At 40.3% G+C, this 26,492-nt stretch overlaps 1 protein-coding gene across 2 annotated transcripts in view; it reads right to left on the bottom strand.

Annotated features, from left to right (window-relative positions):
* ncam1b (neural cell adhesion molecule 1b) overlaps nucleotides 1-26,492 on the bottom strand; it is a 103,907-nt gene that overhangs the window by 16,038 nt on the left and 61,377 nt on the right. For both annotated transcript variants that reach the window (XM_084065077.1, XM_084065078.1), the window contains exons 8-15: nucleotides 21,478-21,620; nucleotides 20,171-20,194; nucleotides 9,051-9,080; nucleotides 5,539-5,689; nucleotides 4,909-5,096; nucleotides 4,511-4,607; nucleotides 1,957-2,127; nucleotides 1,588-1,716 (exon numbers count right to left, since the gene is read on the bottom strand). In XM_084065077.1, the coding sequence (XP_083921203.1) occupies nucleotides 1,588-1,716; nucleotides 1,957-2,127; nucleotides 4,511-4,607; nucleotides 4,909-5,096; nucleotides 5,539-5,689; nucleotides 9,051-9,080; nucleotides 20,171-20,194; nucleotides 21,478-21,620 (933 nt within the window). The remainder of the gene's footprint in view (nucleotides 1-1,587; nucleotides 1,717-1,956; nucleotides 2,128-4,510; nucleotides 4,608-4,908; nucleotides 5,097-5,538; nucleotides 5,690-9,050; nucleotides 9,081-20,170; nucleotides 20,195-21,477; nucleotides 21,621-26,492) is intronic.

Genomic DNA, 26,492 nt, shown 5'->3' with positions numbered 1-26,492 from the left:
CTCCTAAGACAGACACAACCAGCAGAGGGTGGTAAAACCTAAGGAATCGGGTAAGGTTTAAATTCAAGGTAAGCCTTTAGAGAACATTATTGCTGATGACCTTGCTACTATCCATGTCAATTAATGGTTTGTTGGTCTTTATAAACCACTATAATAATGAGCCTGAGCTCATTATTATTATATTATTATTATAGAGCTCTAAGCTAGTGAATCTCAACTGGTGTTGCAATGGGACCCAAGACCTCATTTAGGCAGTGGCGATCCTATTGTGCTAAACCACTTTAAGTGTTCTTAATTACAAAAAATAATCAAGGAAACAATGGTTGTACAGTATATGCCTCCAGTTGGGTGATACTGGGAAATATGTCAAAAGTGCTTTAGATTTCAATTACAGCATCCAAGCAGTGACGTGGTCTTCTTACATAATGTGTCACGGTAAATGTAGGAAAACAAGAAATGTAGGAAAATTGGATTTCCCCCCACCCCCACACATTTCCCAACAGACCATGAAATGTGGTGGTAAAACCAAATAAGCACGCTGACACACACTGACACACACCAGATAGTGTCAGTAAAAATGCTCTGAGGCGGTTACATTGGATCGGTCAGAGGGAGGAGGAGCACTCTTTTTGTTTTAGTCTCAACTGAATACAGAATGGTTTTACATGCATGACTTTTTACAAGACAGGTGTGCAGACAGCGAGGCCTTGAGGCTCGTGAGGTAACTAGCCGTCAGGTGAGCAAGTGCCCATGCCGAGCATCCCATGGCCTCAGCCATCCACGATGGCAAGTGGTCGTGGACACAGTGGCGGACGGAATTGCACAGTAAAACAAAACAAGCGCTCCCAGTCCTTGCTGTGACTAGATTTGGAAATGGTTCGGAAAAATGCATTTAAACATGATTCGAAGCAAGAGAGACCTGATTAACGATAAGGTAGATACTTCTCTTGTTGGCAAAAGTAAAACACAGTGACCATTAATCGTGAGACTTGCATTGAGACGGAGACCTCACCTCTGAGACGGCAGAATGGGGTGTAAGTATGCTTATTTTCTTTCCCCCCACATTTCCCCACAAATGTAGACATAAAAAAGCGAATATTCCCACATTTCCTGTTATCATACATTTACCAAAACAGATGTACAGCATTGTTATCCTGCAAGTGATCTACGTTTAGAAGTTTCACTTCTGCTCTTAAAAGCAGCAGTAAATATATCAACAATATCTGGTAAGACTGGAATAAGGACCCTATACTTTTAATGAGCTACTGTACATCTGATCAGAATATAATAAGTCGACCGAGTCCTGACCCCTGCATTTATAGAGCAGTCACAATGTCCACCTTCGGGGCCGCACTGCAACCATTGAGACAATGATCTTATCAAGTTTTCACAACACAAAAATAATTCATGTAGGAAGTTTATGATTAGGAGGACAAGGTCGAAAGATTTGAGTTTGAAGGTCTGATTAAAGGTAGAATGTCAAGATGCGTGTGTGTGTGTGTGCGTGCGTGCGTGCGTGCGTGCGTGCGTGCGTGCGTGCGTGCGTGCGTGTGTGTGTGCGTGTGTGTGTGCGTGTGTGAAACTTACGGACAGGTTCTGTCTTGAAGAACACAGCAGGGCTGCCTTCACCTTCACCCTTGCCGTTAATGGCTGACATTTTCACTTCATAGTTGGTCTCAGGTTTCAGACCGGTGATAGTCACCGCATTTAGGGAACCTGTCACAATATAAGGAAGTGCAATCATTCATGAAAGTTCAGCACTTGACATTTGACGATTCAAAACAAAATGTTCCCATCTCACGTATAATACAGACCAAAAGTAAAATGTGTTACATTTCGTCTCCCATAACAGGTTATTCCCTAATGCTCATAGCCTTATGTTAAGACAAAGGAAGACAATTAGCCTACTAAATGAAAGAAGAACAGAGATAAAGAATATTTTCATATAGCTCATACCCTCTTGGACCTCATAGGTCCTCTGCAGCCAGTTGTCTCTGCCCTGCACTTTCCACTCAGCCCTGTATTTGAGGACAGGAACCCCTCCCGAGGCCTCCGGTTCCTGAAACTGAACCCGCGCAGAACTGGAGAAGGGCTCCACTTCACCAAGGGATGGAGCTGATGGAACCTCTGGTAAAGGGAGGTAATTAAAGGGAGGGTCAAGATGTACACGTATACACCGTCACTATGAAAGCTGTGTGGAGTGTGGACTTGTCACACACTAAAAAACAAAAAAATATTTGTCATTCTGTTGTTGCAAATAGAAAACGATAATGTATTTCACAGCTAACAAGGTGCGAAGCTATCATCAACTTGTCATGTCTATGCTCCGCACTCAGGGTCTGCCAGTCTTGTAGAACTACTAGATGATTATGCAAATTCTATCCCTTAATTAATTACACATAGCCCCTCCCCACCCCCCACCAGCACTGCATTCATCCACCACACCGACCCAACTCCTCTCTCCTTCTCCTCTCACCTCCTGAGGGGAAATCCAGTTTCAGCTTCACTCAGCTGATGGCTACTCAGATGGTTATGATGAGTGCTCAATGCTCATCAGTGTCTTGCTCAGGGACACTTTGTCACACAGACTGACCCTAGAACCCTAGCGTGCCTATTCTGGGCATGTCATATCATAATAGGGGAACATTTGGCGAAAATAGGCAAACATTCCGAGAGGGGATCCCGGTCAATGAAGTACATAGCGTTTAAGTTGTTCATTGTTATTGTCTCCGCCAGGTCGAAGGCATGGCCGAGACTATGTTTTGCACCCTGTCCATACATCCATGTGTCCGTCCGTGTGTAGATAATCTCCGGCACCGTTGGCTTGATCGTAACGAAACTGTGCACACACACTCCCTGGATGAATTTTTCAGATTGGCCTGTTACAGCGCCACTAGGAGGCCAATTTTTGCAACAAAAAAATTGACAATTGATCCTAGCTATAACAGGCCAATTTGCGTTTTTAGCTACAACTGGATGGATCGACGTGAAACTTTGCATTCACATTCCCTAGAGGCCAAGGAAAAACCTCTGCCCTGCATTTTTTAAATCAGCCTTTTATAGCGCCACACGGAGGGCGATTTTTGCTAAACAATCTTGATATTACTCCTACAGATTTTGTCCAAACATCACGCAAATCTCTATAGTCATGTGATCAAGACGGATCTGTCAATTTTTAGCCGCATGCTGAAAGCAGCGCGGCTCTATAAACAGCACTAGTCCTAGTCAACACCCGAGTGAAATTTAGTGACACCTAAGTGTCATTGGCTGTCCTGGCTGTCCTTCACACTTCCCCCCTTTTAAGCCCCCCTTTTAAGCCAATGGGGAGACGAAAATGTAATGGACACGTTAGTCAACGAATTAGACGAGACGAAAATGTTAGGGCGGGACGAATGGAGAAGAGATCCAATCAGAATTACTCTCTTTGTGGGACTAGTTGGGAAGGGATCCAATCAGAACGATCCTCATTTTTAGTTAGGTTGATCCACCCGGAAGCAGACCATATTAGGGGCCAGCATGGACGAACACAAATCACAACAAGCCAACGCACGGAGTTACACGTCAGGCCGGAGGGTTAGCCTAAATGCTAGCGTGCTTCATTAGACCTAGTTTGGCTATTACGTTATTATTTGGCCATGTTCACACTGACTTAAATCTTAGCTATTGTTGGGAAGACCCGTGTGGTGTCACAAAATGTTGCCACCACTTATATAAAAAAACATTAGAGCGTTAATCTGCGACGCTAAATGTTGCCAGGTTTGGCGAGAGAAACAAGTAATCAGGTCTATGAAAAGATTGGGGCAAAAAAAGCCTGCCGCATGCGGCTTTATTATGACTTGGGTCATTCTTGTTTTACATTCCATCCTGATTGGCGAATTTCGAACATTGCAGGCTCACAATAACCTACCTGACCTGGCGGAGACCTGTGCTCCGAGGAGCACGTTTTCCAGTTGTCCTATGTTTGCATCATATGACAATGATGTTGCTCTTGCATTGAACATTTCAGATATGTGTAATCCAGAGAAAGGGATAAATCCTCCAGACATTCTAACAGATAGTTTTCTTTGATGATGCAAGGCAATAGAAGCAATGGAGAAGTGTGTGCTTTGTATGTGAACCACTGCAAACACTCAACACTTAACACTTAATTTAAGAATACCAAAGCATGTGTTTTATAAACACCATTGTGCCAGTATTGAGCTTTACTTTCAATGGGAGCTTAGATGTAAGATTCCAAGATAAAATTGAGATTGAAAAACATTAATGTGCTTAAACAGAAGGCATTTATGCAAGGAGACACATTCTGGCATGAAAAACAAAAACAAAAAACTGAACAATATGCCATATATACCAATATACATTTAGCAATATAACAATATGCTGCATACAGTACCGAAAAACAGCAGTTTAGCAAGGCAATATATATATATATATATATATATATATATATATATATATATATATATATATATATATATATATTTTATTTTATTTTTAATAGATGACTAACCAGCCTGAATGAGGAGGAACTCCTTGGACTCTGTGCCCATTTCATTGGAAGCTGTGCAGTTATAGCTGCCAAAGTCGTTTTCAGTCTCAGGTGTCACCTGGAAGAAAGAGTATGAAGGTCAAAACAGGCAAATTGGCCTATGTGTCACACCCCTAAGGTGACTCTTTGCTGTTATTTGTCCATTAGAGAAGCCTATTTTTATCCATTTTGTTCTGTGCTTTTCTTCTGCTGAATTATTTATCAGATTCCCCCACAACAGAGCTGAGGGAACACCCTTTATATCAAGCCTAGGCACATAAAATGTTGATGGCAGCAAGAAGGTGATGTGTCATTGGTTGTACATGAAATCGTGTCACAGTCACATTTGTATGTATATTTATCAATATAAATGACTGCACCTCAAGATAGCTGGCTAAAGGGTTTCTGAAGATCTTAATGTTGGTGGTGTTCGAGTTAGGCAACTGCAGTCCATCTCTCAACCACAGGATGGACACTTCATTTGGGTGAGCCAGGATCTCACAGCTAATATTGACAGCATTGCCTTCCCAAGTGTACACTGCCACAGCACCTTGAATCTTAGGGGCATCTAGAAGAGGGGAAAAAAAGATCTACGTCAACAGAGCCCATCCGACCTGAACTCTCATAGTTGAATTATTTTATTGGCTTACTGCTTTACTCACTAGAAATGACTTGAGAAGGTTTGCATGATATGCAGTGTTGCATTGGTCATTGCACACGGTAACACGCCATCCCACCAGTCTTTTGAGCAGGAGCGCGCACATGCATCGATTAAAAACAACCCTTAAGTTCACGCCTCAACAAAGTTCACAAAGGCTGCCGACTGCCTGGTGTCACACCAGCATGAATTAGCATAGGAATGAGCCTAGATCGGCCTAGATGCATATCGCTTGTGTGACCTGTAGTGTAGGTGTTAAGCGACGTCTTTAAAATAGCATCCCACCGGAGATAGATTCACCAATGCAACACTGATGATATGCCAATATACTGTAAGAGAAGGAAATTCTTACAGCGGACTTCCAGGTAGGCTGACTGAGCGTCCTCTCCAATAGCGCTGCGTGCTGTGCAGAGGTACTGTCCGGCGTCTGTGTACTTGACAGACTTCAGAGTGAGAGAAGAAACACGAGCATCACTCCTCACCACTACGTTCCCATCCAGACTCTAGATGTGAGGAGAAGACCCAGGGGGGTTCATTTTTAAAGTGTTGTATATTAAAGAACATCTCTATGCCTAACAGTTATTCCACAGTTACAGAAGTGCTCGATCTTAGATAACGTTTACATTTATTATGTAAAATTATGCAGACAAGATCAAAGCTTTATGCTTGAACCATTCTCCTGTGACTGATCCGTCACCAGTAACAAAGCAACTTTCATCTATTTTAGCCAAGAGAGTGTGACCTGTAAAAAACGATGTACAAAGCCTGCACTTAATCAGAGAGAGAAGCACATACAGTATACAGTACTGGAGGCTCATCTGTGGAAAGATTTAAGAGAGTTATGGACACAGTTCACAGCAGGAGAGACTCAGTCAATAATAGATGAGAGAATGTAGCAGAGGCCATCAAGAGCTTTTTCCAGCTCTTGTTATATTCTGCTGTGTTTCTGCTGTGTTTTGGCATCGCTAGGCACTTTGCACTTTCACACTGATGAAGTCATGTGCATACTGAACTCTGTCAACCACTTGAACCCTAGTATCCTTATCCTGGGGTAGCATTTGCCAAAAATAGCAGATCGGCTATTTTTGGCGAGGTGTAGAAGGAAACCAGAGCAAATTAAGCACAGAGACAACTCGGTCGGTTTTATTAAGTATAGAGGGTTTTTGTGGACTCACCCTAGCTGCGTGCTCTGAGATATGGGTGCAGAAGTGTGCTACAAACCTTCTTCTATAGCACATGAATCAGTTTTAATGATGAAACAGAAATACAAAAGCGAGGGAAAACTGTAGAGAGTGTCTGCTAAAGAGATGAGTGAATGACCCTGTTAAGTTCCAGATACGATATCGGTGTCTGGTTTCATTAACTTGATATGGGCAGTTACAACAACAATCCACAAGTAGCCTCCTGACCTTCAGTGTCAGTGTCAATAATTGCTTGTTGTGGTTCTTGTTTTGTCACATGTGACACCGAGCTTCCTGTGCCTTAACAGGCCATTTCCCCATCCCACTTATAGCATGGAAACTATTGTTGAATTTGGCTGTAATTTTTGCATCTTGATGATATTCAATTGCAATAATCTTTTATTTAAATTCCTTCACAACATATGGCATACTTATGTGTCATATCTTTTTTTTCTCTTCTTTTCACAACTTGTTGCAGTGCCAGCAAATTGCAAAAATGGGGGCTAAATCGGCAAACTCGGTAACCCAATCAACATACCTGAGGTTATGGCCGTGCACAAGGGTAAACACATGGTAAGCTTTGTTTTTGTTTTGGTACATGGTGAAGAGTTCTATTTTTAAAAATTGGTGCAGAACCTTTCAGCACCTCTCTGGATTCATTTGCATGGCTTTGACCCAAGGTGCGGCCAAACCAATGGCACAAATTCTATTGCACATATTGAATTAGGGCTAGGGGGCAGCCATGTAAGAGAAACCCTCATTAGTTTGTATTCAAACTCAATGGACAATGCATGTCTGAGGCATTCATTATGCATGAGGGGTAGCAGGACCACAGAAACGCTTACATAACAGTCCTCTTTCATTCTGACCCTTGTACACACAACCCCTCCCCCCCAAACTCGCATTCCCTGTATAGAGAGCATCTTGGCATCAGCAGCACACTCATCCTTTAAGAGTCAAGTCCAATTTAAGTCACTTTGTCTCAACACTACTGATTGTTTCTTTATTTCTTTCTCCCTCCAATGTATAAGCTTTTGCTCATGAGTTATGTCCAATATGAGGTGAAAAGGTCACTAAAGCCATCACCATGACCAGATAAGACAACTTTTTACAGATGCTAGAATTCAGTCCCCATTCTCTACATGCCATGCATCTCCATAATGAATATCATCCTGTATTGGAGGAAAAAAAGAAATTGTTTGTTCATTTGCAACGTGATATCTGGGATTCATTAAAGTTTCATAACTATGGTTTTCAGCAAGGAGGCTGGATGAATAATACAACAGGGTGGTGGTGTCTACTGGAGACATCGAGCAGTTTCATGCTTACTTTCATTATATGTGTTTTCTTTACTGAATAAAAATAGAAATCCAAACACCTTGCACGGTGTGACAAATGGAAAGAAAATAGAGGAGCATTTATGGCATGATAACAGAACATGCTTCATGGCGAGCATTCTCATAAATCAAGCCAGACTCATTGTAGTGTCCCACCAGTCTTTCTACCTACAGCAACAGAAAAACAGAGTTTTGCCAGAATTTTAAGCAAAATAGTGAGAATAGGATACATGTACAGTATGTGACAGAAGTCTCACTAAACCTCAACCGCATCCAAATTGGATGCATTCCCTGATGCTTACCAACTGACCACAGCTTGTTTGCTAGGGATGAAATGATTCAATGTAGTCTACTGTTTGGATTAGAACACTGGATTAAATACTACAAAGATTTTACATAAAAATTCAACGTCAGCCACTGATATAAACCAGTCTAGTCCAGAAGCAATAACCACAAATTCAAAAACTGAAAACTGAAATATGCTGTGAATGTTATCTGTGAAATAGTTGTTCTACATAATCTGGAGACCATAAAAGGAACTAGTATGGCCTAATTTTGTCATGTTGTAAGTAATGCATTTTCCCTGCATGCAAAGATGTTGCTTCCTTTGCATGGGACAAATTGTATTCATCAAATAAGAGGGGATCTTCACAAATGGCTTACTAAAATCTGGTGTAAATACGACTGACAGAAAATGAATGGATTTGGATCAGTACTGGGAAATTAGCATGTGTACTCATAATTACCATGGCATGTACTCATAATTGTTCTTGGCACTGGCAAAATTATATATCTGCATTTCTAATGGAAACATGATACTTGAACAAGGCTCTCGAGCGAATTTGAGTAGCCACTACTTATTACTGAGCTTCTCACAATAATGCCTTTTCTCTCAGACTGAATCCCCCGGAGACACCTCAGTTTCCTCTGGTTTAGTTAGATACAAATTGATATAGGTAAATAAACTATTTTCTGATGTAAATAGAGCTGTAAATAAAGGAAGAGAGAGGGGAAGGCTGTCTTTGCACACAGCTGCTTGGGAACTATCGAGACTGAGATCAATTTCACAGAAAATTGTCATACAAACGGTATGAAGGCGTGCACTGTATTACTGTACTAGTAAATGAAATATTATAGAGTCTTGCATGAAATCGGACAAAATGACATCAGGAGCTCTCCTCTCTTTCAAAATATGATTTGATCTATATCTTGCATTCCTTAATTTTCTGGCTGGATAATTTTAATAGTCACAGCCACATTGTTGATCAGGCTTTTTCAAAGAGGGGTTCGTTGTAATGAGTGTGACTCCCTTGAAGAAAAATGAATAGGTATATTAAAAGCTATACCTTGTGTTGCTCGGGCCGAGTCCATGATGCCTGCAAAGGACAGAGACACAACAACAAACACAACAAAAGGCAAAGCAATCCTTAGAGAGCCATCCTCTTCATGGTAAAGCTAGGATGCTGCACATTGCATGCAAGTGACCAAGTCTCCCCAATTCATTTGCAGTACATCTACAGTATCTCACAACAATGAAATGTAATTATGTTAATGGTCTACTGACACAGTTAGAGGTACTTCGCAAAGTGCCAAATGTAAGCAATCTTCATGGTGCTTGTGTTTTTTTCCCCCATTCTAATGGGCATTTGCCACCGGGGCCTAGGATATGGAGCTGTCTGCCTGCAGAGTTGCAATCAACAGTATCACTAAAAGACTCCACAAGCCACATTTTTACTGTTTTGTTGTTTTTTTTGTTCATTATTGGTTGGTGGTTTCATTCTCATGCAACTTTGTTACTGTCTGGCATTTTTGTTGTTACTGTCTAGTTTTGTTGAACTTTATAGTGTTTAATGACATACGGTCAGGTAACAATTTTTTTGTTTTGTTTAATGTATTGTTTTATGTATTATTATTACTAATGTTGTTGTTATTATTAGTTGTAGAAGCAATAACCGTATAAATTCCAAAGGGAATTCTATTTTTTCTTTTTCCATATCACGTAGTCGTAGTATATAAGCAGTCACTGTCACCATGGCTAGTCATTCTAAGAAACATAAACCTATAGGAAAGCACTATAGTCATGCTTCAGACGTATGGTGTTATCAGGCAGATTTTCTAGGCTGACTTTCTAGTGTAGCATAGAAGGAATGTTGTCTTGTTGAGCAGGAGCAATATGACACAACCCAGCCAGAAGTACTAAGAACACCTTTGCAGTTCTTTTTGGCAGAGAGTTAGCACATACAGTATGTCTAAAGCAGCAAGCAGGGTATAAAAACAGAATTCACACTGTCATGTTCAAGTTGGGTTCCATGACAGTTCAGTCTCGTCTCCAGTGCAGGGCTCTACTCTGAGACGTCATCAAGTGACACTTTCTGGGACCTGCTCCATTTGGGAGAGCAGCCCTTGGAATGGTGACAGTGACTAGAGTGATTTTGCTGAATATAGGTACATATTCTAGTTCCTATCTGTTAGTATTTGGGTGTAAAAGATCAAGTAAAAAAAAAGTGTCGGCATTCATTGTAAATGGTGTCACTGGATGAAATCACAATTTACCATCTTAGTTCTCGGGATACTCACTTTGAGAGATGTGTTACTGTTCAACATACTAGGCTTAAATTTACAACACCTAAGGAATAAAATATTTGAAGTCAAAGTTAGATTTATGGTAGCGTACCCTTATTTGTTAGTTGTTGTTTTTTTTTTTTTTTCTTTCGGGGAGGTTATTCATAAAACTTACTGGCAGGTTTGGCATTGCGTTAAAGGCCACGACTATTATAACACAGTGTTTTCTGGCTCAGGTTTTACATTTCAGTGTTTATGAGGCCTTCTCCCCACCACCCCATACAGTATTTCATCATTTGCATATTGCAAAGGTGACCCATAAAACCAATCAAATACCACCTGCTCATTTGGCTTCTTTTCAGAGGGAATATGGCCACTATGTGAAAGAGAAAGCCAACGCTTTGATTTTACAAATGTTTCCAGGAACATTGTGTCATACAATGTCAGGGTGCCATTTGTTTATGTGGGTTAAAATTGTGATTCCATAATGCTGGGAGCTAACAACAGTGTGCAGCCTCTATTATCATTGTTATGCTGATCTTCTGTTTGTTCTGCACTTGATCACCAGAGGGGATTTGCATGCTCTACGTTGTTATTGTGTTAAAATTCAGCATGACTCCTATTAATAAAACACCAAATTCTGCAATCCGTAACACTTTGTCATGCCTTCAGTGTTGTTCATGGAACATGCCCACAAGTGTGAACCACCAAAAGCATACAGTGTCTGTGTGAAAAATGCAGCGCTCAGGGAGCATGACACCTTCATCTGCACCACAGCTCAGAAGAGCATGAAAGTTAAAGCTACAATCCGACGTGAGCTGTATATCTGTTGTCTCCCTCTCCCAACGGAGGACTACAATAACTACTACCACCATCAAACTACAATAAAGATGGTGGCGTTACTGGCATATCTAGTGTCCGATCTGATGACGTCTGCTTCAAATAACTTGATTGACATAGTAAACCAGTAGGTCTCCTATCCGATAGATGTCCTACCCTGGCATTTCTAAAATACTTTTCTATAGAACAGCGGTTCACAAACTTCATCATGTCAAGGACCCCTAAAATGATATGTATTTGTTTCCAGACCCCAATCTCAAATATTTTGTTCCAGGGACCCCCAGAAGCAAAGATTTGAGTTACAAATGTTTGCTTAAAAATATATATATATTCAAAGGTTTGCACAAATTCTTACGATTTTTCAAAAATAGAAGACAATGCCGTGCTATGAACTTGTAGATCTGCTATATATTTTTTTTTATCCCACGAAAACCCATTTTTTCACCCAGTGCCAATTGTCTAAGTAATCCCGGGCGCTACACTCCCTCTGCCAGCCTAGGGAGAGCCTCACCGAACTCATGCCTCCTTCAATGCATGAGAGCTAGCAAGCCGCTTCTTATCACCCGACAGGGGGAGGTTCCCTGGTTAGACGTAGCGTGTGGAAGGAACACGTTATTCCAACCAGTTCCTTTCCCCTCCATCAGGCGCCCCGGCTGACCAGGGGGAGGCAGTATAGAGACCAGGATTACTGCATGTTTTTGTGAGGGTACCTACCCTGCTATTTTTGAATAGCCAAAGTATAAAAGTGTAAAATTATTGTGATGCTACATTAACACATTTCGCTGGGGACCCCCTGGTACCCCTCCAAGGACCCCACTTTGAGAACCAAGGCTGTAGAAGAAACTTCACTGAGCAAATGATATAAGGATGCTTAAATTGATCTCACTAACTTTGTGTTTATTAATTCAACATAATTCAAACACTCAGAAGTGATATGCTCAGATGCCTGTGAGACAAGCATTCTGACTGGTCATCGACACATGGAGCGTTTTAATCAGAGACTCTGATTAACTCACACCACGTGTCAAAAGCTTAGTCTACTCTAGCCTCATAAAGTGTATATCCTTACAGCCATGTGTTCCAGTACTTTACATTAGATTAGTTTGGTCTGGATTTGTTTTCATCTTCTACTCAAGATTTCCCTACCCTAAAAGCATTGCATCAGCCTACAGTTCTATGCTTTGGTGGTTGGAGAAACAGTCAAATATTTGTTTCAGTTGTGCAGTTAAAATACCTATACAGTGTGGTTAGCTACTGTATGCGTCACTGCTTACTAAGATGATGGGTTTGTGGTGACAAGGCAGCTTGTCTTATTTTCTCCATCCTTTTTATTGTCATTTTTACACTGTCGGTATATATTCTGTTGTTTTCACATGAAGAAAAGCGTGCTTCTAACTCAATAAACCAAACTGATTTCCCCAACAGGATTTCTCTAATGAACTAATATTATGAAAAAGGACATTTGCTTGTGCACTTATATTTGTGTGTTGTTATTATTACAATTAACAATCTCTAAAATGTCATAAGCTAATTCAATATAATCTAGAATAAGAGAGTGGAACACTAGGGATTGGCCTGGATCCAGATCCTTGAGTCATTCATTATCACTTATTATTTCCTCATTAACCACATTAACCCTAGCAGCCTTTTGGACAAAATGTAAAATAAATAAATAAAAGAAAGTAAGAAAAAGAAAGTTGTCACGTTCTTTCACTTCATTTATTTATTCTTTATTATACATCAGTGGTTCTCAAAGGTTTTCGCGCCAAGGATCTCCAAATTGATATATATTTGGCCACGGACCCCCATCTGAAAACGTTTTGTGCCAGGGACCCCCAAAAGAGAAGATTTGTGTTTAAAAAAATCTAAATGATTCAACACTTTCAAGAATTTTCAAAAATAGCAGATGTACAAGCTCGCAGCGTGGCACGAAGTGACACGCTGTGAGCTTGTATATCTGCTATTGTTTAATAGCCAACGTATAAAATATGGCTAAAGGGGTTCAAATTAGAGTTCTCAAATTCTACCCGAACCCGACCGGGCCCGACCCGACCCGACATTTTCGGGCCGAGCCGGGCCTCAAAAGTATGCTAATTGGTCGGGCCGAGCCGAGCCGAGCCTCGGGCTCCATGAAAAAAAAAATATATATGTTTTTTTTTTTTATGATTTTTTTAAATGATAATAATAATAGATAAATACACATTCAGAACAGAAAAAAATAATCTTATTTTTTCCCCCCTCGGGTTTTTTCGGGCTTTCGGGCCTAACATGATGGTAATAGTCGGGCTCGGGCCGAGCCTCGGGCCGGCCCAGTCGGGCCCAGTTAGGGCCGAGCCTTAATTTTCAGGCCCGTTGAGAACTCTAGTTCAAATGAATGTGATGCTGTATTCATTTCTTTTGCCCCTGGAACCAACTCAAGGACCCCTAGGAGTCCCCGAACCAATGTTATACATATGTATAATAATACCCTCAACCTTGATACTGTAGTTACTGACTACAATAGCAAAGAGTATTTTTATCTCATCACACAGGTACACGTAAGTGTATTCAGTGTGCTCAACACTGTATGTGGAGGGAAGATGCTTCCCTACTGCTTAACCACAGGGAATCCACTGTCATTTCCATGAATCACCAGATTCAGATGTGAATGGACCCACTATTATGGGAGTGAAGATAAAAACGAGTGATTCACAGGGTTGGATACAGGTAAAAATCCTGCTAAATGTCTAATTAAATCTAATAATTCATGGGAATATTAGAGTATAATTGATATTAAAAGAGCTGTCCATATTATTGCCCCGTTTCCCTGGTATAGTCTATATCAGTGTCAAGGACCCCTAAATTGATATGTGTTAGACTGCGGCCCCCCCCCCCATCTGAAAATATGCCAAATATATATATGTATATATATTTTTGCAGATTACAAGCTCATAGCACGGCACAAAGTTAGCATGTATATCTGCTATTTTTGAATAGCCAAAGTATAAAATATGGTGGTTAAAATGATCAAGACCCTATATTACCTTATTTTGCAGGGGACCCCCTGGTACCCCTGTAAGGACCCCTGTGGGTCCCCGGACCCCACTTTGAGAACCACAGGTCCATTATGTTCACAGATCCTGTTAAATATTGATAGTTGATAGTGATACAGTAAAATGGCGATGATACAGACTTGCAAAGGCTTTTTCTTGAACTGATGCACAATTGAATCTGATAAATAACCCTATTTACAGTATGAAACAATTAGATGTTTTTGTGTGTATTGGTGACTTATGGTGTGTCTCTAACTGTGTCAATAGACCTTTTAAGTATTGACATGATGAACATGGATTTTGGTATGATATACAGTATAGATTTGAAGAAATAAGCTACAGACTGCCATATGGCCAAGGCCATGTTTTCCTTCTGCAAGTGTTTTTATAGCACAGATTCATGGCTGAACTGATGATGCAAAAACTAAAATTATATTGCTCAAATGTTGGCTTCTCTATTTCATTATCCAAAAGCTGGATTGCTTTATTATCCCAAATGTTTATGTGAGATGAAATGAAGAAGGCAACTAAGATGATACAACAATGGCTGCCCAAAGGAGGAGAAAGAAATATCATAATGGCTGAGTATTTTAATGTCAGCCTAATGAACTATAAACAAATCAAACATCTGTATTATGTTACATTAGGGTGACATTGAAAACCCCGACTAAATACCACAAAAAGCATTCTATGAAGCATGCTTTATGGAAAAGAAAATGTAAGAATGGATAGAATGAGATGGCCGACATAGCAATAAAGTATTGAAGCGTAACAAGCAAAAAAGCTAATAGCTTTTGTCATCATCAAGAAAGTATCAAGAAAATAGTATTTATTTGACTGAATATTTGGTATGACTACAGGGCAATAGAGTGCATCAATCCTTTAATGAATTCACATTTAATACTCTCCCCAAATCATGCTCTTTCAACCATTGCTGAAAGCATGCCCGTCACACAAAGAACCAATGTGCATTCATCGTCTTACCATTAATAATCAGTATAATTGACAACCCTGCATTACCTTTTTACAACACTACACTGCAGTGCAGGCTTGGTATTACGGAGGGGAATATCATGTGTAAAACACACTCTAGTCTTATCACAAGTGAGGCCAGCTACGGTATATTAGCATTGTTCCAATATGTTTCATAGTACAAAGACATTTGTCTCCTGTCATCCAGAGAGAGTGTTGGTTACAGTCTGCCTGGCCAGCCCAGTGATTTCTAGCGCCCATGGAATGGGCCAGGGCAAAGACTGTGACGGGACAGGCACACCCAGCAAAAACACTTACATACACTACATGACAACAGTACAGAACAGCAGTTGCCTGCATACACCACAGTGCTGAGCAGGGGAGGCTGCTCAATTATTACAGGCAACCTAACCAACCGCCTGTAACAGCTCCACCCCACAACAAGCTGTCTTCAGCACAGCCTCATTGGTACAGTGAGTTGTTATATGTCACTGTCCTATCTATCAAAGGCGTTTGTTCAAGACAATGGGACAATAAAGAAAAGCTCAGAATAGGCTTTTGTGGAAGGCTCAAAAGACCACAACAATCATATTGATAAAGAAGCACATCGAACGAAAGGTAATATTTCCCTCTGGACCAGACATATTTCCGCCACTCCCATTCCCATGGGCTCTACAGACAAAGAGCCTCCCTCCCCTGCTCTGATATGCATTGTGATATCAGTGTGACGGTGATACTGGAGAAAAAAGTCACATGATCACAAACTCACTACAAAAGCACTTAAAAGATACAGAATTCTTTCACATTTTCATTCAAATGATGACGGCTGGCTGTCACCAGTGATGAAGTACTACGTCATTATCTTGTATCACTGACCACTGATCCTACAAACCCTTGCCGAGTAAATGACAAGACTAGCATTCTATTGAAAAAAGCCTCACATCGCCGGCCCTACTACTCGATCACTAGGCAGGCATGCGACTGTAAATAATAGAATAGCCAGCTGTATTTGTAGAACACAGTGGTCGCTTTACAATGGTGAGCAATACTTGGCGAAGCAGGCCCTTCTATCGTATCTGTCTTTTTCAGAACGCCTGCCTCAACCTTTGCACTACACATGTCATGGCTATGGCCGTGCCACGGCATCTTCCCTTGTGTTTGTGTGTTTCTCTATCCCCCTGTTGGCCTGTGTACGTGCCTGTGTACGTGCGTGCGTGCGTGCGTGCGTGCGTGCGCATGCGTGTGTGCTGTGTTCCTATCCTGTCCTCCCGCTCACTCACCTGGATCCTACACACCTGCCTTCAATCAGCTCCTCACCTCTCCTGTATATTAACCACGGCTCTTCACCCACTCTTCCTCAGATCACTGATCCACAAATAAACCTTCTTTTTTTTTTTTTACTTAATTTTTATCCCGCGATTTTTGTAACCCATTTTTTTCACCCGGTGCCAATTTTCTAAGTGATCCTGGGCACTACACCAGCCCTACACCAGCGCTACACCAGTCCCCCACAGCCAGGGAGGCCAGGGCCGAGCTCATGCCTCCTTCAGTGCATGAGAGCCAACTGACCTTCTTGTCACCTGACAGGGGGGAGTTTCCCTGGTAGGACGTAGCGCGTGGAAGGAACACGTTATTCCAACCAGTTCCCTTCCCCTCCATCAGGCGCCCCGGCTGTCATGGGGGAGGCAGTATAGTGACCAGGATTACTACATGTTTTTGTGAGGGTATCAACTACCCTGGCAGACACGGGGAGAACATGCAAACTCCACACAGAGTAGGCCCTTTTGCCAACCCCACCTAGGGTATGGGCGCTGATGACGCGGAGGAGGAGACACGCCCCCAGCGCCCACAGCGTCCCCGGCGGGAATCGAACCCAGGACCTTCTTGCTGTGAGGCGACAGCGCTACCGACTGCGCCACCGTGCCCCCCCAAATAAACCTTCTTAAACCTTACAGCACTGGTTCTCAAACTTTTCATGTCAAGGGCCGCCAATGATTTGCATTTGCAGACCCCCATTTGAAAGGATTTTGTGTCAGGGACCCCCTTACGCTTTGTGATGTCAAAACCTTTCAAGATAATTCAATGTTTTTAAAACTTCTTCAAGATTTGTCAAACGTTTTGAAAAGCTTATGTGTGCATTGTTCTTAGCTTGAAGATCTGCTTTGAATATCTGAAGTATAAAAAAGAGTCAAAGTGGTTAAACTGATTTTGATACTAAATTAACTGATTGTGCTGGGGACTGGGGGTCCCCGGACCCCACTTTGAGAACCACAGCCTTACAGTATATGTGTTCTGTGTTTGGGTTTGCTCATGAACTTCATAACAACTGAATTCATTCACATTATTTCAGCAAGCATCTCATTAGCTTTACTGTTTATCTATCCTCAACCTCTCAATTTGTATAACATGGCGTTAAGTACAGAATTGGACAGATCTTTTAGTACTGTGCTTTTATATTTTTAGGATTTGAACCACAGTATTCAGGAATGACAAACTGTTACAAAAAATACAACAAACCCAAACCCAAGCCCAAACCTACAAAAGTCAGCTGTAACCAATTATCAGTCAACTTCTAATTTTGAGTTTCACAATTAACCTCCATTTTACTCTCATTTCACAGTCTAGCCCTAAATGTATTCCAGATAATAATTGCAGCTTGAAGACTTTGTCCATCACGCAGAATGTTTAATATGTATTCTAATAAGCAAAGAATTCCATTATGCAGATAATGTACAAAGCACGGATAAACAGTTAATTTGCATTTTCAGTTATTCTACAGGCCCACTTATCTAGATTGACTTCCAATGAATTCAATTCAAACAAGGCAGAAAATACCATATATTACAAATAGTTACAAAAAACTTTCTTCAAATATAACACACAAAGCTTTAATAGGAATCGCTACAAAAGATAAGTGGCGATTTGAAATGTAACTTCAATATACCCACAAGAATGCATCACTTAATACATAGTCTTGCCCTTTTAGTACCATGCATAATGCATTTGTCTGCTGGCAGTGTGTATTTGTGTGGGAGGACATTCAGAATTAAATAGCTTAATTTAAGTATAAACCTTTAATACCTAGGTAATAGCCTAGCACGGACAACATTAAATATACGTCTATGTATGTATGTATGTATGTATGTATGTATGTATGTATGTATGTATGTATGTATGTATGTATGTATGTATGTATGTATGTATGTATGTATGTATGTGTGTGTGTGTGTGTGTGTGTGTGTGTGTGTGTGTGTGTGTGTGTGTGTGTGTGTGTGTGTGTGTGTGTGTGTGTGTGTGTGTGCGTGCACGTGCACGTGCACGTGCACACACACTACATTGTAAATCATTTATACCAGTTGGAGAAAAAGCTGAAGATTCCATGATATTTTCTTTTGTTCAGTAAACTGAAAATATATATTTCTTCATAGAAATGATTATCTTTCAATGGAATTCTACCATGGCAAGCTAGACCTCCTCTAATCAGCTATAGAACTTCAGCTGATAGTGTTGCCATTTACAGTGGGAACCCAAGACAGAGCCAGCAATGTTATACAATGAGTCTACATACTACGGGTATTGAGCATAGACTTAGATTGGTTGGCAGATATGTCAGTCATTGCTGAGCAACTGCAATCAATCAGTAGTTCTGTCAATTTCAGTCCAAATTGTTTGGACAAAACAAACCAAGAACAATCTTCATTTAGCTTTTGAGGAAGAGCAAAAGGTGGCAATGAAAGCTACAAGCACAAGATTTGCCAAGAGGCACTGGTAAAAGCTTCATCAATCTGATGGGGTATGCAAATAGTTAGGTCAGATTTATACTTGTGCACTGGTGTGGTGCACAGAAAATAGCTGATCTACAAGCTCACATGGCATTGCAGTGCAGTCTACACTTGCCTTGTAGATCTGCTATTTTTAGTGCATTTCTGCACGACACTGCACACCAACAAAGTATCAAGCCCTGCACCCCACAGAAGCTGCTTTGAAATTGCTTCCTTGTTTCCTTTAGTTGTAAAACATTTCTCACGCAGTATTTTCCGAATTACAATTACTCTGACATCTGTTCCTCCAAACCACGACAGCTGAGCGGTTTCCACGGTAGCTACAGTAAACATTTACAATACAATACATGGAACTATGTGACAACTCAAATAATGATAAAAATGAACCAATCACATCAGCACCCGCCTCCAAAATGACGATGTTGTCAGCAACAGCAAATAAAGTTCCCACATACTTTGGGTCATAGAGCCAAGAGTCAGGTTAGGGCCAGGCTAATGAAATTCACCATATCAATTTGACATGAATAGTTCATTCATCCCCCATCTCACCCACTTGAAACATAGCTGTTATGGTTAGCGTAGATAGCAAGACAAAGAGAGCACAGATGAGCAGCTACTGTGAAACAAGTAGCAGCTTTGTTCTATTGCATTTCTCGCAACTGCTGTATGGAAATGATTTCCCTTGCTAACAATGCAAACACATTTTTAATTGATTGCATTATTCAGTCAATAAGACTGCTAATAATGCAGTTGCTTAAAACAATGAATAGATACAATAGGATAATTAAATGAGTGCATATTGCAGACTAAAGCATTTTGCTTTTAGCTTCAATCTTGAACCAGCAATGATGACAAATGAGACACAAACTACAATGGAAAAGAAACAGTCTGAAGATGAGTGTGTACCCAGGAGCCCTTTGCCCCCAAGGAAAGACTGAAATGATCAGGTAATGGCAACATAGAAATGGGCTTTTATATTAAATCATTAAAGCAGTTTTTCATCTGATCTCTAGAGATGAGCCAGAGGAAAACTCTGAGTTTCTACACCCACAACCCCCTATTCTATTACAAGATCAGCTATTTGGAAAACTGTTGAATTGTTTAGGATCCAAAACAATATCTTTTGGGGATTTTGATTTGAGAAACAGTGATACAAAGGCAGTTGTATAAAATTCTCATTAAATTCTATTGATGAAAAGTCTTATTTGGGGAATTGTCAAGTTTGAATACATTTGCAACATTGATCGAAAATATTTTTGTGTCGCAATGATTTCATACCTGATAGATCCTGTTTAGATGTGCCTGTAATGGAGAAAAATGCAGTGCATGTTGTGATTCCATACTGTATGTGAAACTCAATTTAGCAAATAGTGACAATTCTAATGATAACTGATCAGCGTGATGACACAACTATAGCAAAATAGGGAATATGTTGAAAAATCTAACAAAAAACATGCTTTAACCGAAGAACTGTAGTTCTTTTGGTGCTAAGGTACACTTCCAAATGACAAAATTCGAAGGCAAATAATGTGATTATTTGAAAATGTCATGAAGGTTGCCAACAAACACAACCTGCAGGACCTGAAGACAAAGTTCATAATATAAAGGTTAATGAAATGCATGTATGTAAATGCTCTCATTTATTTTTTAACACACACTTTCTTAATATTTTGACACACAGTAAATATTGACACACAGATACAGTAACCATAATAAACCACTGGGCTTAATAAACCAACACCTTCTCATTCTGAACGCGTCATATTTTTTGTTGACACAACGATGGATCATAACCGATTCCCACCGTACCGGTATGCACATTTTACGGTCTTGAATCGGCAGAAGTGGGCTCCACACCACTCGTCTAATGCCTCACTCAGGTATGTCACATGGCTTGAGCCATGTGACATACCTCACGTCACGCTTTGTCAATGTTTTTATCTTGGTTTCAATATGTTTTTATACATGTCCGCATTCCTTCATCAGTCGCATGACAAACATCCGCATTGCATCATCAGTCACATAGACAACACAGGACTACCCTGCATGTTGAAAAATGAAGTGGCACAGTGCGTTGACTCCGATACACCAAGGGCCCCTGACCAAGCGTCCATATGTGACAAGTTTGGAGTGAGAATGTGTTGAATAAACATGAGAAGCACTGAGCTTCAGGGGAAATAAACCGGAGTGCATAATACTGTTTGCAATGAATTTAAAAAAAAGTCTCATCTCAGCATGCTCAACATAGCTCTTTGAGTGTATAGTTTAGACATTTAACCCATTCAATCCGGGGACGCATCTGTGTCATTTTAGATTTCTTTGGCTATTCAAAAATAGCAGATGTACAGTAATACTTGTAGATCTGCTATTTTTTTTAAATCATGATTTTTTTTTTTGCAAATCTTTGAATATATATAAATATATTGCACACATTTCCGCTTTAAAAAATATATATTCGAAGATTTACACAAATGTTCATGATTTTTGAATAGCCAAAAGAAATCAAAAATGACACAGACACAGTTCCCGGTCTTAATGGGCTAACTGATATCTATATAGCCTTCAGCTTTTTGCCCAGACCGTACCTGTTCTCCTTCAGTAAACACATGCACACCACTGCTCCAGTTGATGGTAGGCGTAGGGTCCCCTGAAGCCTCACAGGTGAGCGTTATCTGCTCCTCCATCTCTGAGGTGCTTTGGTTTACCAAGTAGGTGATCTTCGGTTTCACTGTAGAGCAGAAATAAAAGGGGCGTCTCACAAACCGCATTAGAGATGCATTAAAATGCTGCCTTGTCGGGTTTGGATACAAGGGAGGGATAAGGAACACAAGCCTGACAGGCAAAATGACTAAATGTACTCCCAGGCACAGCATAGGCAAAGCTGTGATAACAATAAAAAATATGACCCAAACCTTATTCATTTGGGATCAATAAAGTAGAGAGAGAGAGAGAGAGAGAGAGAGAGAGAGAGAGAGAGAGAGAGAGAGAGAGAGAGAGAATTATCCTGCAGTATCTTCCTGCTTTTGAACAAACTGTCTCTTGACACATCCAAGCTATTAGATCAAATCTTCAGCTCAAATTTTCAACCAATAACAGTCAGGGAGGGATAATCAGGGAGCTTCTCAGTGTAACCACATGTCTCATACCGTTGGCCACAGTACAGGTCCACTGAAGCAGTTTAGGGTCCAGTACCTTGCTCAAGAGCAACTTGGCAGCAATTGATGAAGGCAGGAGAGCATTACTAATTGATTTCCCCTGCCCAGATTATTGTAGCACTTTGAAACAAGTCACATTCGCGTCACAAGCCTGCATTTTTACATTTAACTACCATCACAGCTTCTGGATAATTATCATTGACTGCTTCAGGCTACGACATGAAACAAGCATAAAAACAGCATGTCCAGAGAAATAATAAGCCGAGCATACACAGCCTGACAACATTTTAGTCTGGTATGCCAGGATCAGTAGGCATGAAATGGGAGTAATGTACACAATACACAAATAGAAACAATAGGTTAACCAATTAAGAGACCTGAGGCCGATTCTACAAATGCCTTCTACATCAGCAGTTCTCACAACTGCAATAGAAATAGCAGATGTACAAGCTCGCAGCGCAGCACAAAGTGACACGCTGTGAGCTTGTATGTCTGGTGTTTTTGAATAGTCAACGCTAAAATCTAAAATGAAACAGATGCTTTCCCGGTCCAGCATAAAACTGGGCTTGGATATTTCACATTTAATATTGCCTAGCTAGCTATTGCCCAATGTTCTTGTGTTCTATCCCAGTAAAGAACAACACAACCCACACTCAAATAACACAGCTTGATCTTGTGTTCATTTGAACACAACAGGAAAGGTGTGCTCAGTACAGTGCAAATCACTGCAAGGAGTCATGCCCTAATAATAGCGATGTATGCAGTTACATTTCTACCTACTGTACTACAGCCATGTAAGATTAGCATGGCATGTGATTACCCAGTTGTACATCATTCTCTGTACATTACGTTTACATTACATACATATCATTTCGCAGACGCTTTTATCCAAAGCGACTTACAATAAGTGCATTCAACATAGTAGGTATGGAACGAAACTAAACTACTAATCACCAGAAGTCTTAAGTGCATTCTCTTCTAAAACAAGCAACTAAGACTATACCTAGCGCTAAAGTAAAAGTGCAATATATCAGCTACCTACTTTCATAAACAGATGAGACAAAATATGAAAATAAAATGAGCAAGAGCTAAAACAAATAAGTGTATCGAATAAACAAGATCCAATAAAATAAAACAAGAGTTCGTACAATTAGTTAACAAGTAGGCAAGGCGAAGAGGAAGGACAGTGTTTCCTGAAGAGGTGGGTTTTCAGCCTGCGGCGAAAGATGGGCAGTGACTCTGCTGTCCTGACATCTGTGGGGAGTTCATTCCACCACTGTGGGGCCAGAACAGAAAAAAAACTCTACTGTCTTTCTCCTGGGATGTCGTGATCGAATCACCCAGATCATATTATTTTCAAAGCCAGCATGCACCTTCAGAAACTCTAAATGTCTGTGATGTGAAACTGTATTTGGCAACTGTTTTGGTGCAAGCGTTGCTGAGTGCTGGCACTTGAAACTCTGTAAAAGGGCCAGGCTAAAGACTGACTTAAGACAGTTCAAACTGAGTTGAATGTGCGTGGATATTAAGACTCTTGTCATTTGAGGGTGTTGCGGTAAGTTGTCACATTCATAAATGTATAATATATGTTAATCTAACGTTGGCTTGTACAGGTGAACTTGTATGTCTGCATTAGCTACGTTCCGGTACATCCAACAGGATGGAGGGACAGGAGCTGGCTAGCCTGATGGGACAATTATGACTTTCCTCAAGATAACCTGTCCACAAAGTGACATGTGCTTATATACACAACTTGTTAGTTGCAGAGCTGTGTCCACATTCAATCACAGTAGATCACACCCATAGACCCCTTAACAGACGACGTCACACTGATAAGAACCAGAATGCGTGCAACCAGTATGCGTGCAATGAAACCCATTCTATCAGGTATCGCTAGGACGCGCCTCACTAGCCAACACAGAAGAGGGGGTTGGGGTGTGCTGAAACCAGCGCACCCCGAAACAACAGGTTGGGAATTGATTGCGTGAAACAATCACCTGTGCGTCCAGTCTCAATGTTAGTAAACAAATAATTGGTCTATTGGGTGATTCTCTCAAGTGAGTAAAAGGTTCTACATATTTAAACACATTTTAAAGGGATATTTCACTTTCGAAAAAACTTTGGGTCATTTTATCGTCTACACAGTTTTGTGAACCCCCCAGACCGTTTTTAAGTTGCTTGATTCAGTATTTAGACATTTGATATTCATTTAATCAGACACGCCCCTTCCTATACAAACCCATTATAACTTCAAACTCCATTTTTAACATGTTAGATTCATCAAAACCACCCATCCTTGGTTCTAGTGACTCACCCTGCCCTCCTAATACGCGAGGGGCCGTGTTTTTTCGATAACTTTTTTCATTTATTTTTAATATTTTTTTTGGAAAATGAAAAAAATTAAATACAATTAAAAAAAATATATATATATATATATTTTGTTGCTGCGCTAGCCGTGACCTTTTCCTCATTGGCTGTTAGGGGTGGGACGATTCACTTATCTTCCGATTCGATACGATCTCGATATCTAGGGTGGCGATTCGATTTATATTGCGATTCTTATTTATATTCCGATTCTGCGATTCAACGATTGTTGCAACATTAAAGCCAATGGGGACTCCCCACTCCCTTCCCAATCCCGTACTCTGAACGGACGAAAATCAAGAACGTTGTCACTTACTGAGCAATCTGGGCACCCATCAGCAAAAAAAAAAAACACAGTTTACCGACAGCACCCCTCCCCCATCTGACAACGTTGTCAGTGGTCTGTCTGATACAATAGCCCAGTTAAATTATTAGATCATTAAAAAAAGGTCAAGATTATATTACATACAAAATAATAGATTAAAGGTAGGGTAAGTTATTTACTTTGGTTAAAATAAGTGTTAAATAGCTCTATATTCTGATAGTACTCATTGCTATAGAGTGTTTGTTCAGTAAAAGGAGTCTCCCATGTCTCTCCAGCTCTTTATTAAACAGAAAATGCATTTTCAGTGCTCTCACCTACATGAAAATGTACTATATTCTGTTTACAAAAGAGCTGGAGAGAGCCCTGTGACTGAACAACAACTCATCACTGTAGCAATGATTACTATCAGAATAAAGTACTTTAACCTTTTTAGCAAAAACAAAAAAATCAAAACAAAAGATATCACCCTACCTTTAATAAGAATGAAATTCGCTATGTCTCTGAAACAGTGTTCAAATTAGTTGAATATGTTATACTGCAGCTTTTATTAGAAGCTTGTATTATTGTATTCTTTACATTTAGCATGTTGGATTGTTTGTGCCTGTAAGAGTGCATTAAAAAATCCACTACTGAGCTTTAGATGTGAAAGGCACCTGAATTTAACCAAAGTAAATCACTTACCCTACCTTTAACTCTTTAATATACATATTTTTGGTTTAGTAAGATGCAAGAGTCATGGCAGTACTTTTATATTGAGTCAGTGAGTCATGTACAGGTTTAAAAGGACAGTTTTGAAGTTACATTTCATATTGAAGGCTAAAATAGCTTAGTGCTGCAGCACATCTTTTTTAAATGACTGTTTTTCTGTGTTTTCTGACCAGGAACATGTTGTACCGAACAACATTGTGATACATGTTCCTGGCCATCAAGCTGCCAGAAAACACAGTAACCACTTGGCACTTTTGCTGAAATAAATATCAGAAAGACTGGCTGACGTAATCTGGCTGCATTGAAGTGTATGATTCAACTTTTCATGGTTTGTATTGTTTATAATTGTTTCAACATTTCTAGTGTAAAAAAAGCAAAGTAATTGGGGGAATAAATCGTAATATCTAATCGCAACAATCGTTGAATCGCAGAATCGCAATATAATTAAGCATCGCAATATAAATCGAATCGGCATCGAGATCGTATCGAATCGGGAGATAAGTGAATCGTCCCACCCCTAATGTATTCCCAGGTTAAACAGCACACATTGAAGCACTAATATAAATAAAGCCCTATCATGATTCTATGATTATATATAGGGCTGAAATGTATCTGCTTGACCCAGTACATACATGTATTGAATCACTCTCATCTGCGTAAGCATAATACTGACTGATACGCTTGACGTCATGGCCATCAACTCATCTATCAGATACTGTAGACTGACTGTGTCTGTCTGCACTGTCTGTGCACAATTATACGAGATGTATGTTGTGTTCCTACTCATTCTGTTCTGTTCTATTACTCATACATTCTGGTCACGCCATGTGTCCATTACTGTATATATTCTCTTCTATATTGAGTGCAATAAACTTCAGAACTTGTTGTGTGATACTGCCTGGTGTCATCCTGTTCTCCGAGCTCGTCACTCAACTTTTTTGATTGATTGAATCGGTCAGAAATGTAAGCAGCATGTAGTACAGTCAGACATTAAGGATAAAAGGATAAATGTCAGTCCTAAAACCATAACAAAGCCCAATCATCAAAA

The sequence above is a fragment of the Gymnoscopelus microlampas genome, assembly GCF_963454915.1.
Source record: "Gymnoscopelus microlampas genome assembly, chromosome: 8".
NCBI lineage: Eukaryota > Metazoa > Chordata > Actinopteri > Myctophiformes > Myctophidae > Gymnoscopelus > Gymnoscopelus microlampas.
The sequence above is the reverse complement of the archived record's forward strand: the minus strand, read 5'-3'. Positions and strand labels throughout refer to the sequence as shown.